General features: G+C 40.1%; 1 protein-coding gene across 1 annotated transcript; it reads right to left on the bottom strand.

The window, feature by feature from the left end:
- Window positions 1-3,662: 3,662 nt before the first annotated feature.
- On the bottom strand, window positions 3,663-11,975 carry LOC117390331 (tumor necrosis factor alpha-induced protein 2). Its single transcript, XM_033988044.2, has 12 exons — window positions 11,892-11,975; window positions 9,396-11,309; window positions 8,138-8,783; window positions 7,950-8,061; window positions 7,694-7,816; window positions 7,216-7,310; window positions 6,838-6,930; window positions 6,514-6,640; window positions 6,028-6,144; window positions 5,650-5,802; window positions 5,431-5,552; window positions 3,663-4,424 (listed from the first exon to the last, which is right to left on the bottom strand). Exons 2-12 carry the CDS (start codon window positions 9,607-9,609, stop codon window positions 4,259-4,261), a joined length of 1,968 nt encoding a protein of 655 aa, XP_033843935.1. The 5' UTR covers window positions 9,610-11,309; window positions 11,892-11,975; the 3' UTR covers window positions 3,663-4,258.
- Window positions 11,976-13,534: the final 1,559 nt, after the last annotated feature.

Below are 13,534 nucleotides of genomic sequence, written 5' to 3' on the forward strand. Positions count from 1 at the left end.
CAATAAGTCAAAGATTGCTCAAACATGCATGAATCACTTCAAATACAGTGGGTAAATGGTGAGGGCAAACAACTGTAACATGGCTAAAAGCTCTAAAAAGTCCATTTTGCAGAATAGGTCTGCTTAAAAAAAACTGTTGAGCTACATTAGCATACTTCTACTTTTAGATGAGAGAAATGCAACCAAACAAGCACTAGAGGGAGCCACATTTAACACAAAGATGTACTTTTTATCACTGTAATGCCATTTTAATGCACTGTTTATTACAAGCTATTTTCTCAAGTATATTAATATTTATTTTAGTTTAGGGGAAGTTGGTTTAACTTTGGTCTGATTTTTTTTGCATAGATCTACTATCTATTATCATGTGACTGAAGTTGCCAATATTATTGGTTCATTAAAAAACTCTAAAACCAAAGACATTTATGGGCTGGATACACATTTCTTAAAGTTATGCAAAGACTCTTTTGTTGCACCAATAGCACATATGATTAACCTATCATTTAAACAAAAAGCTGTCCCATCTTCTTGGAAACTGGCTACAGTCACCCCAATTTACAAGTCTGGTGACAGATCAAATATAACCAACTACCGGCCAATTAGTATCCTTCCAGTAGTTTCCAAGGTTGCTGAAAAGTGGGTTGCAAAAATTATAAATGAACACTTAAACAAAGGCCATTCTGCTCTACACCCGATGCAGTTTGGGTTCCGTGTAAATCATTCCACTGAATCGGCAAATAGTTTTTTTATTGAACAGGTGAAAAGCAAATTAGACAATAATACATGTGTTGGTGCAGTGTTTTTGGATCTTAAAAAGGCGTTTGACACTGTCAATCATGACATACTATTGACAAAATTAACAAACTTCAATTTTTCTCCAGATGCAATTGAATGGATTAAATCATACCTACTTTGCAGGAAGTAATGTGTACATATTGACAGTGTCAAATCATCCCTTGTAGATGTTCCAGTTGGTGTGCCTCAAGGATCAATACTTGGCCCGCTTTTATTCTCACTGTATATTAACGACTTACCTTCAATTTGTTTAAATGTTGACTTTCAAATGTATGCCGACGACGCTGTGATTTACACGCATGCGAGGAGTATAAAAGAGGCATCCTCCATTTTAACCACAGCAATGGAGTCTGTAAATGAATGGCTGCTTAAATCTTGTCTGTTGCTAAATACTAAAAAAACTGTTTGTATGATGTTTACAAAGCAGCCACAAGATTTAAAACATTCAGGAGTGTTCTTGAGAGGAGAAGAATTACAAATTGTAACCGAATTTAAGTACCTTGGTGTCACACTTGACTCTACTTTATGTTTTAAGAATCATGTTAAAAGAATTACCAAAATAGTTAAATTCAATCTCCTAAATTTTAAGCAAATCAGGCCATTTATAACCCTTGATGCTGCCAGAGTGTTTCTCCACTCAATGATATTATCTCACATTGAATACTGTATCACAAGTTGGTCTTTAACAAATTTAAATACACTCAAAATAATGGAATCACTCTACAAAAAATCCCTAAATGTCTTTGATAGGAAACCGCTTTCTTTCCATGTTTGTAATATTTTAAAAAAGCATAATCTTTTTAGTTTTGATAATTTTAAACATTTTAAATATGCATGTTTTATCTACAAAGTGCTACATGGATTAGCCCCGCCTCCCATGTCAGACCTTTTCAAAACAAAAAACACCCGAAGCATGAGGACCAGGGCCTCGTCCAGAGGAGACTGTGAGGTGCCCTATAGAAAAACTGCCTTTGGACAAAATGCTCTTTCTGTGAAGGCGAGTAAGATCTGGAACGGCATTCCACTTCAAATAAGAGAGTGCTCCACATTATCCACTTTTAAAACTCAACTCAAACGCTGGCTGAAATTTTTTTTTTACTCTACTTCTCACTTTTTAACTCTTGTATATTGTACTAATGTGATGTATTTGTTGTACTTTTTACCTGCCTGGGGACTGCGGATGTAAATTAGCTCTGTAGCTATAATCCGGCATATTTACATTTGTTTACAACAGATGTTCATTAATGTGCATTGTCCCAAATAAAATAAATAAAAAAGACTTTCGTATAGGGAAATGCTGCCTTTGCACTGTATACTTTCAAAAGGGACCAAGCATGTTGCCATAAATATGTTGACATAAAATTTGTTGATCTCAGAATATGTTAACTAATTTCATTATTACAAAGACTCATTAATTTTGAACCCTGATATTAGTGTAGTTTTATAAAACATTGGATTTTTATAGCATCTTTCAAATCCCCCAAAGTGTTTTACATTTTATTATTCATTCACTTCATACTTGACACTTCCATAGCCACAGCTGCCCTGGGATAAATCCACAAAAGTGAGGCTGCCAATTAGTACCATCAGCCCCTTTGACTGACTCCAACAGTCACACACCACATTCATACAGAGCCTGGGAGGGTCACGTGTCTAAGAACACAACAATAGTCTGCACTCGTGTGGTGGTTTAGCACAGAATTAATCCTGAAGTGTAGTCGTAATTCAGGAAATTGTTCCTGGTTGAGATCTTCCATAATCTATTCTTTAGTTTTTTAATTTACTTGTGTTTTGGTCTCTGTCCATATTAGACTTACTACTACAGTGTGTACTCTTGCAATTGTTAATAAATATTTATGTTTAGACTTATTTTGTGGGGCCTCTTCTGTCTGAACTCACATTCCACAGCTGTTTCAGGAAAATTACACCACCTTCCTGTTATCAGAGAAACACAACATGCGCTCATGTCATTATAGAACGGGTCCAGGACTAACCCAGGTCTGAACCAGGTCTAAACCTGGTCTAACCCAGGTCTGAACCAGGTCTAAACCACATCTAACCTAGGACTACTAAACCAGGTCTAAACCAGAAACAGGGTCTAAGCCATTAAATCCTCTCAAAGCAAAGACTAAACTAGGTCAAAGAAAAGCTGCTAAACTGACCAGCTGCCCTGAACCAGGTCTAAAGCAGGTCTAATCCAAGACTGACTGAGAACTGAGGGTCTGTTCACATCTGTCCTCTTGGTTCGGTCCAGGTTTGAACCCAGTTTAGTCCTGATAGTAGACCTGGTTTGCTCCTGTTCTATTCCTGGTTTGGGTTTGGACTAGTCCAGTATTAGTTCAGAATTTAGTCCCAGTTTTAGTCCTGGTTTAACCCTGGTTTAGTCCTGGTTGAGTCCAGGCTTTCTCTTGGTTCAGTCCCTGTTTAGACCTGGTTTAGCCCTGGTTTTAGTTTATTCCTGGTTTAGCCCTGGTTCAGTCCCTGATTATTCCTGGTCCTGGATTAGCTCTGGTTTAATACTATCTTAGTCCTGGTTTATTCCCGGTTTAGTCCTGGTTTAGATCTATTCCTGGATTTCACAAATTTGACTCCTGTTTTCCTGTGGGGTACTGCTGTAGTAAAAAAGTCACACTTGGTCTGAGTTTCCGAGAACAGTTTAAATGGCTTCCTTCTATTGTTTTCCCTCTCTCCTCTCTGTGGGGGACACACTCCAGACACTATATTAAAACACTCCATTAACACCACTGTGGTAGAGTGGTTAGCCTGTCTCCTCACTCTCATCATGACCTGAGTGTGCATGTCCTCCCTGTGCTACTGTGGTTAGCCTGTCTCTCACTGCAAAATCATCAAAATTGACAACTCATTTTAGATCTTTTATTTTCAGTGGTAAAATCTATGTATATAACAAACACTGAAAACTGCATAAAACACTTTCATATTCATATCACTCATTATTGCACCTTAAGCAAAATATACAAATTCAAAACAGCAGCGTCTAACAGTATCGTTAGCTTCTTTACATCTGTAAGACCAGCTGAGCTTTACACATTCAGAGGTGGTAGAGTAGTCAAAAACTGTACTCAAGTAAGAGTAACATTACTTCAAAATAATATTACTCAAGCAGAAGTATGAAGTTGTGAAGTTAATGCCATTATGAAGGACAAATCATTAAATAATGCACCAAATCTGGTATTTTCAAAGGATGGACACGAACATGAGACAAACTGAATCATATCTGAAGGAGCCAGAAACACAAATGTTCAAATCACTTCATATTATTACATAAAGCTCAAGTCACTTTAGATTTACTCACAGTGGGAAGAGGAACCAAACCTGAAGTATGTATGCTGCTATAAACGTACTCAGAAAAGTACAATTTCTTGAAAAAGTGACTTGGGTAAAAGTAACTGAGTAACCTACCTCTGTACAAATTATTATTACATTTAGACTGAAACACTAGAAACTAAACAGGGAGAAGGGAGAAGAAGATTTGCGTATTTTCAGCTGTAGTAGTAGTTGTAGTAGTAGCAGATTCGTTGAGTATGTCTCGTAGCGTCTCTTTCACAGTTTGTCTGTTGGTTTTGGTGAAGTTGGACTTGAGTTTGAGGATTGCTGAAACATGCTTCTCACTGTGGAACAAAGAGAAATAAAAAAAAACACATTTATATAATATCTCATTTGAATTATTAAATAAAATGTAAAATGTAGTAGTCAGTAGAAGTAACTGCAGCAAAGATCATGTGAAATGTACTTCACTACTCGACATATACCCTATATTATCTGATTTAGACCTGGTTTTGACCTAGTGCAGTCCTACCATACTATCATATAGTCGGACACAGTTTAGACCGCGTCAAGTCCTGTTTTAGACCTGGTTTAGTCCTGATATAGCCCAAGTTTAATCCTGGTTTGGTCCTGATTTCTTTCTAGTACAGCCCCATAGTTTAGGCATGGTTTAGACCTGGATTAGGACATGTTTTATCTCTTGTTTAGTCCTAGTTTAGACCAGCTTTAGTACAGCTTATACAGTCCTCAGTTAGACCTGGTTTAGTCCCACTTTATCCAGGATTGATCATAGTTTGTCATACTTAGTCCTAATTACACCTTGGTTTTGTTCAACTTATATAAACCTGATGTAGACCTAATTTTGCTTTGGTTTAGTCCTAGTTTATCCTTGACTTGAATCCTAATATAGTCCTGGTTTGATCCACGTGAATACTTATTTTTTGTTCTGTTTTAGTGGTGGTTTGGACCTGGATTAGAACTGGTTTAGCTCTAGTTTAGATCAAGATTAGTCCTGTTTAGCTCAACTTAGTTCTTGGTTTAGTCCTAGTTTAGTCCAGGTTTATTTCAAAACAGTCTAAGTGAATCATTAGGAAAGGGAACAGGAAGTGACGTCACTGTGTCCTGATTGTATTTCCTGTTCAGACATGACACGGTGCAGAGTTATAACACGATAACACCGACAGTCTAATGTTTATGTTGGCTCCAGTGCCTCCTTTAGATAACACTGGACTAAAACAAGGACTAAACCAGGCCAGGACGAAAACAAGACTTAAGTGGGACACAATCAGGGTCACTCCAGGAATAAATCTGGATTTAACCAGGACTGAGTAAAGCTGTTGGAATAAATACCTGATATCTGGGTAGGAGGTTCCCATCGTGGCCACGTGCATCTGAACAGCTACAAGATCTTGAAGTTTGAGTAATTCTGCGATTCTGATCAAAACGTCTTTTAACCACTCCTCCTGAGAACCCTGCAGAAATATACAGACATTAGACAGAGCCAGAGGAGCAGACGAGAGCGGAACCAGAGGAGCACAGCCGAGGAGACAGGAGCAGACAGATCCTCACCATTTTACGGAATAGCTGATGTAGTTGTCCAGCGTCTCTCTGTATTGAGTTGTGCGCCTCCTGTTGTTTCTTGGTGTCCTTTAGTTTCTCTCCTCTGATCAGTCTCTTCACATACTCCACTGACACCTCCAAGTGGAATCTACCCATCAACTCCTGCACGCAACCCAAAGCAAATTTATCACATTTAAACTCACAGAATGTAATATTGTGTCCTAAAGAAGACCTCTTATGCTGTCTGCTCTATGGTTATAATCTGTGGATCATTTTGTTAGAATTTGCACATTTTAAGTTGCAAGATTACCCAAAATGCACGTCTGAGTTGTACCCCTATCATTGATTAAGAATCTCAAGTACAAAGTTGTGGACATGTGATTTTACCTGGTGACTTGTCAGAGCGAGTCCCTGCAGATCCGAACTTTTGGATTCAATATTTTCCAGAATCTTCTTAAACTGAGCTCCTTTCAGCCAATCACTGCTTAGCTTCCTGTACAGAGGCTGAAACAAAAACATGTGCAATTTAATACTGGGAGCAAGAGCTGTGCTAAACCAGGGCTGAACCAGGTTTACCCAGGACTAAACTAAGACTCAACCAAGTCCAAACTATACAAGTATAGAACAAACTGGACCTAAACTATAGAACTAACCAGGTGCAAACCAGAACTAAAGACCACAGACTGTATATATAATTACTTCTTTATACAGTCTATGGTCTAAAACTAGGTCCAAACAAGGCCCAACAAAAATTTAAACCAGGTCTAAACCAGGGGACTCTAAAATGTGTCTAAACCCGGTCTAAGGCAGGTCTGTAGGTCGTCACATATCACACTGGATACATTTATTTTAGTGGGGTGCAGTTGTCCTCACTTTGAGCTGTGCGTGGACTGGACTCAGCAGATAACTTTGAGCAGACTCTTGCATTTCTTTGAGGATGGACAGACACTGAGCTCTGACTTCATCTGGAAACAAGAAACTCTTCCCCACCAGGACGTTCCTGCAGAAAGACACAGTTTTATACAGAATGGAGTTTAGTTTTATTAGTTATAATGAGTTCAAAATTCAAACTCAAAACACTTAAAGTAAGAAACAATATATGAAAAAGTTATGAATATTATGAACCACACAAAATGAACAAACAAGTAATTTTCACTAATGTAAATATTTCTTTATTACATCTGTCATTAAACTCACCTGAACTGTTGGATGCAGTGGAGGTTGGCTTTCACTGTAGGACCGCTGTTTGATTTGCTGCTTCTGATGACGTCATCCAGGAAAGATTTATAGCTGTAAGAAATACATTATTTAGCTCAGATTATATCCACAATGAATCCTCTGCTCCATCCGACCCTCTCCTCTTCATCCTCTGCTCCATCTGACCCTCTCCTCTTCATCCTCTGCCCCATCTGACCCTCTCCTCTTCATCCTCTGCCCCATCTGACCCTCTCCTCTTCATCCTCTGCCCCATCTGACCCTCTCCTCTTCATCCGCTGCTCCATCTGACCCACTCCTCTTCATCCTGACCCACTCCTTGCATTTTAAAACATTTATTATCCTGACTTGTTTCCTCACCTTTGGAGTAGTTCTGGTAGGAGGGTGGTTAGACTCTGAGCTTTTGTCCGATCGCCCAAAACTGTCTCTGATGAAGTCACTGCGCCATTTACCACCTAAAAACATCACAGCAGCATTTGACAAATATGGTTTTGTTACATTTCGTCTATAAACTTCTTTTGCTACTATGCAGAGATGCCTTCCCATCCTCCTGTATCCCTGCGTGTCGGAAGTTGTAGTGTTAGACTGAGGTGAGTGAACGTTGCTGTGTTTTGTGTGGTTGCTATGCGTTTTCTTTATGAGTGACAAAAGAGGACAAAAGAACTCATTTACATTCACCAGACTCTCCGCACTTCCTACAGTCTCCTCAAAAACTCTACCACAGAAAAATGGTTTCATTTGGAAAAGCATAAAAAGATACTGCACTGTATTACTTCTTTGATGCATGTTGATCTTATGGCATTGCCTGGAAGGTTCCACAGTATGGCATTGTTCATACCTGGATGATGTCGTAGGCCGTGTAACTGATGAAGCAGCCATCTTCTGTTTTTGGCATTTCTCCATTGGTCCACAGCTCCTTAGCTGCATTCAACACTTCACTAATGTAGGTCAGCATTTCAGTCTAGAAAACAATAATCTTACATTATAACAAGATCATATACGGAGAGGAGGATGCAAAGGAGAGGGTCAGATGGAGATGAAGAGTAGGGTCAGATGGAGTAAAAGATGCAGAGGATTTGTGAGGATGTCTTTACTTTTTGTTTGGACAGATATTGTTCTTCTAGTGGCTGCAGTAGAGATGAAGGCAGGAGTTTGTTTAAATCAGCTGTTCGGATGTGTTCAGATAAAGTTGGTTTCTGAAGAATCCTAAAATAGCAAAAAATAAAACTTAAAACTTATAACTTGTATTATCACTAGTACTAGTACTACTACAAATACTCACTGTGGATAGAACTCATTGACCCATCGCAGTATAAAGGTACAGTCTTTATCATCCAACCCAAACTCTGCAATTTTCTGTAGCCGCGTCCCCAAAGCGTTATGAAACAATTTGGCGTAGATGTTACAAATATCCATGTTTTTTGGGTAACACGTTCGTATCACCTCCACCACTGTCTCCAGGTCCTGCTTCACCTGCCTCCCCATCCCCCACACATCAGTTTGGATGGAGGAGCCTTGGACTGTTTCAGGCGAACAGCATGGTGCAGTCGGGTTGTCCATTCTTTCATCAACCAAGAAATTCAACACCTTGTCGTGCTCATTTTGTAAGCTACTTGGACGCCATTTTGGTTTTTCATCTTGTCTTTGTTGTATCCAGAAAAGATCTTGGTCCGTTTCTTTGCACATTGCAGTCACAGCAGATCTTAAAACCTCTGGACTAACTTCTCCGCGGTTGAGGGAAAGACGGATGGTTTTCAAAATGGCTTCCTCTAGTTTTTGGTGGCTGTTTTGGAGTTCGTCAGTCGCAGAGTTCAGAAGTTGGACGGATTCATTTGTTTGCAAAAATAGTTCATTTTCTTCGTCGATGAGGAGTTGGCTCACCTCAGAGAAACGCTGCTGCTCCAGATGGTCCTTAAAAGTGTAGAGCTCTGAAAATAAAGAGAGGAATTGTTTGATAATTTGCTAATGGGGCTGGGACTAAACAAGGAAATTTTCAATATGAAACCGGTGATAAACAAGAACTAATAAACCAGGACTCAACCAAGTGCCAGGCATAGATTTAAACTGGGAGTAAACTATGATAAAAACAGACCAAAGCAGGACTGAATAAAGAGGACTACATTAGGACCAAACCAGGTCTAAACCAGAGCTAAATCTGGGGTGGACATAGACTAAACCAGGGGCCAGGACTACATTAAACCAGGTCTAAATCAGAACTAAATCAGGACTAAATCAGGTCTGAACCCAGTTTGAATCATAACTAAACTAGGATTAAAAGCAAGACTAAACCAGGGCTAAAAATTTGGATTAAACCAGAACTAAAAGGACTACATGAGGACTAAACCAGGACCAAAACAGGGACTAAACCAAAGATTAAAGAAGGACTAAACTGGGGCTAAAAATCAGGACTAAACATATTTCACCAATGACCAATTTCTTACTACAATTTTTCCCCCTTTAAAGCAAAGGTTGCTGGTTCAATCCCTGCTACTGTCATACTGTTATTGTGCCATTGAGCAAGACAATTTCTCTTCACCCACCTTCAGGCTCCTCAGCTGTGGATATGACTTCTTTTGTAGCATTAGCATTAGCATCAGCATTAGCATCAACAGCAGCGACGTTTGCCGGGCTCCTGGTTCCTCTGAATAACCTCTGGAGGCGACCTCTGACCCCGCCCCTGCTGGAGAACTCGGGCAGGAAGTTGAACCCGAGTGTGCCACCGTGTGAGTCTGCGGAGCCGGAGCGAAGTCTCATTTTTGGACAACAGCAGAACACCTGGGGGCAATGGACTGGAGCGGGGAACAGATAGGGACAAAGGTAGACTCATCAAAATCAGATAACTAGAGTAATCAGATATACTAACCAGAGAACTAGAGAAGTCAGATAACTAGAGTAAAAAGATAACGAGAGGAATCAGATAACTAGAGTAATCAGATAACTAGAGTAATCAGATAACTAGAGTAACCAGATAACTAGTGTAACCAAAAAAATAGTGTAACCAAAAAACTAGAGTAACCAGATGACTAGAGTAACCAGAAAACTAGAGTAACCAGAAAATTAGAGTAACCAGAAAACTAGAGTAACCAGAAAATTAGAGTAACCAGAAAACTAGAGTAACCAGAAAATTAGAGTAACCAGAAAATTAGAGTAACCAGAAAACTAGAGCAATCAGATAACTAGAGTAACCAGATCACTAGAGTAACCAGAAAACTACAGTAATCAGATAACTAGAGTAACCAGATAACTAGAGTAATCAGGTAACGAGAGTAACCAGATGAATAGAGTAACCAGATAACTAGAATAACCAGACAACTAGAGTAACCAGATAACTAGAGTTACCAGATAACTAGAGTTACCAGATAACTAGAGTTACCAGATAACTAGATTATTCAGATAACTAGAGTAACTAGAGTAATCAGATAACCAAAGAGCATGTAGTCATTAAAGCTTGACTGCGTAACATTCCCATTATCCTCAGTAGCCTTTATTAGGATTTGATCAAAAGAGACATTGGGTACATTTACAGGGCCAGTAAAAATCTGAAAACTAGAGTAATCAGATTACCTAATAATAAGTGATTGACAATGATCAGTGATGTATCACTAAGGGTCTATTTGTTCTCTTCAAAATAAAAGTCTGAAAAGTCTAGAAACGCTAATCCAGGACTGAACCAGGACTGAACCAAGATCAAAAACACATGTACATGCAGCATAGCCGCAGTTAAATGGATGTTTTCTCTACAAAACCAAACAGGAACCAAGACTAAACCAAGGGAAAAAACACTTAAACTTCAACACTTAAATATCAGACTTAACATAAACAAAGACTGAAGCAGGACTGAAGCAGGACTGAATAAGGACTGAATAAGGACTGAATAAGGACTGAATAAGGACTGAATACGGACTGGTCTAGACCAGCATTAGATACAAAACAGTTAATCCAGTAAAAGATAGTTAGATAGTAAACCATTCTCTCTATAGTCAACCATAAGAATCCTCTCTCCTGCACCATTTTAACAGGTTTAAAACAGAAGTCGTTTTGTACTCACTGAGTCTGGCTCTTCTTGTGTCAGTTAATGTGTCACAGCTGTTTTTATGCTCTGTCCACAGCCTGGAAAAACCCATAGCTCCTCCCTCTCTCCCTCCTACTCTCTCTCTCCCTCTCTCCTCTTCTTTCTCTCTCTCACACACTCACAGTCACCATATATTAGAATCTGATGCTGGTTTGTATCTAACTAAGATTTTCTGGCATCTTAACACTTGTAAAAACTGTATCAGGGTTGTGTAGCACCAGTTTTACAGTAGTTTAAAAATGAAGATCAACAAAGACTGAAGCAGGACTGAAGCAGGACCGAAGCAGGACCGAAGCAGGACCGAAGCAGGACCGAAGCAGGACCGAAGCAGGACCGAAGCAGGACCGAAGCAGGACTGAAGCAGGACTGAAGCAGGATCCATCTAGACCAGCATTAGATCCAAAATAGTTAATCCAATAAAATCCGATAATTAGACAGATGAAGTTTGTAGTGTACAAATCTATCTTAAAGTGTACACTGTATCTTTGTTTGGTCATGTGATCAGATCATGTGACCTGTAAGTATAAAAGAGGCCCGCTCCTTTACCCCACGAGTACCTCTGTCCTGTGACTTTTTCAATATCGACACTTGCACAGATGAGTATCTAGTTTCGATACTACAGTAGTTAACTGATTCTGATTTCTGATACATTTGACTTATTTAAGTAACACTCTTGAGTACAGCTTCTGCCTCTGTTTTCACAAATCCTTTAATATAAAACATGATACAGTTATTCTAAGTTATGTAAAGTCTTTGCTGTTACTCCCTAACTCCACATTTGCATTCCTCATCTGAGTTTTATTATCTCCATATCTGGGCCTTTTTTTTTTGTCTGAACATCCTCTGCTCCATCTGACCCTCTTCTCTGCATCTTTTCTTCCATCTGACCTTCTCCTCTTCATCCTCTGCTCCACCTGACCCTCTGTGCTCCTCTTTTAATTCAAATTCTAAAATAATTTCTTACCATTTTTGCTAACAGTTGCTCCCATCCTCCCTCTTCATCTGTCATGGGTCCATCTGCACATTTGAGGCTGGATTTGTTTCTTGTACCTGCAGAGAAAGGATGTGGTTTAAACTTATACACCACAGTTCAAAACGAAAGTGTAATTCTGGAAAATTGAATATACAAATGATCAGTTTTGCATATGATTAGTCCTACCCACATCGTCCCGACTGAGAGTGAAAATATATGATTATTGAAAGTAAAAGTGTTTAGGGGAAGTACATTTGCTTCTGAAAATGCCCAGTATTTACATTTTTGAGAAACTATTTCCACAGTGACTCAAAAGTGTCCAACTTCAGCTTTGACCACTGCAGCCAGAAAGAGAGAGAATGAGAGAGGAGAGGAAGGGAGAGAGAAGGGATGAGGGGATGGGGGAAGGTGAGAGAGGGAAAGAGAGATGGGGTGGGGTGGGGGAGGACAGAGTAGAGAAAGAGGGTGAGAGAGAGAGAGGGAGAGAGAGAGAGAGAGAGACAGGGGTGAGGGAGAGAGGAAGGGAGAAAGAGAGGTGAGAGGGGGATAAGAGAGGGAGAGAGAGAGAAGAAGAGAGAGGCAGGAGATGAGGTGAAGAAGAGCAGAAGGGAGAGAGAGAGAGAGGTGAGAGGGAGATAAGAGAGGGTGAGAGAGAGAGAGAGAGAGGCAGGGGGTTAACAAGAGAGGGAGGGAGAGAGGTGAGAGGGGATAGGAGAAGAGAAAAAGAGAGATGGCTAGGGAAAGAGGGTGAGAGAGAGAGGCCGAGGGTGAAGGAGAGAGGAAGGCAGAGGGGTGAGAGGGGGATAAGAGAGGGTAAAAGACAGAGAGAGTGTGTGTGAGAGAGAGAGAGAGGCAGGGGGTAAAGAAGAGAGGAAGGGAGAGAGCGAGGTAAGAGGGGGATAAGAGAGGGTGTGTGTGTGGGGGGGGGGGTTGGATGAGAGAGTAAGATGGTGAGAGAAGGGAAAGAGAGGAAAAGAGAGACGGGGGCAGGGAGAGACGAAGGGAGGGAGAGAGAAAGGCAGGGAAAGACAGGCAGTGGTGACGGAGAGAGGAAGGGAGAGAGAAAAAAGAGGGAGCGAGACGGGGGGAGAGCGAGCAATGGTTGGATAGGAGTAAGAGAGAGAGAGAGGCAGGCGGTGAGGGAGAGAGAGAGAGAGGACAAAGAGATGAAAGCAGAGAGAGTGAAGTGAAAGTAAAAGTGTGCTGTTGTATCATGTCTGAGCGAGGGAGCAGTTTGGTCTGAATGACAGATCTCAACTGTCTGTGTCCACACCTAAACCTGTTAAAATCTGGATTGAGATATTTGTTCCACCTTGTGATGTCATGAAGTGGTAGTTTTCAGCAGCTCCTTTTACTTTTAGATCAGCACAGATTGGCAATTCCAGGTCTGAAATCATCCAAATGATTCTAGTGGAGGTGTACAGAGTCTAAAAACACAGCAAAGCCACATGATGACATCACAAGGTGGACCAGACTGTTTTCTGTTTGAGAGACAGACACTGTGTGAATGAAACAAAACAAAAATAACTCGAAGTATGTTTTTGAGGACTAAAAAACATTAGATTATAAATAAGAAAACAGCATAATATGGACACTTTAATAAAAATGGCAGCACTAATTATGATGATTCAACC

Source organism: Periophthalmus magnuspinnatus, chromosome 22, assembly GCF_009829125.3.
Source record: "Periophthalmus magnuspinnatus isolate fPerMag1 chromosome 22, fPerMag1.2.pri, whole genome shotgun sequence".
Classification (NCBI taxonomy): domain Eukaryota; kingdom Metazoa; phylum Chordata; class Actinopteri; order Gobiiformes; family Gobiidae; genus Periophthalmus; species Periophthalmus magnuspinnatus.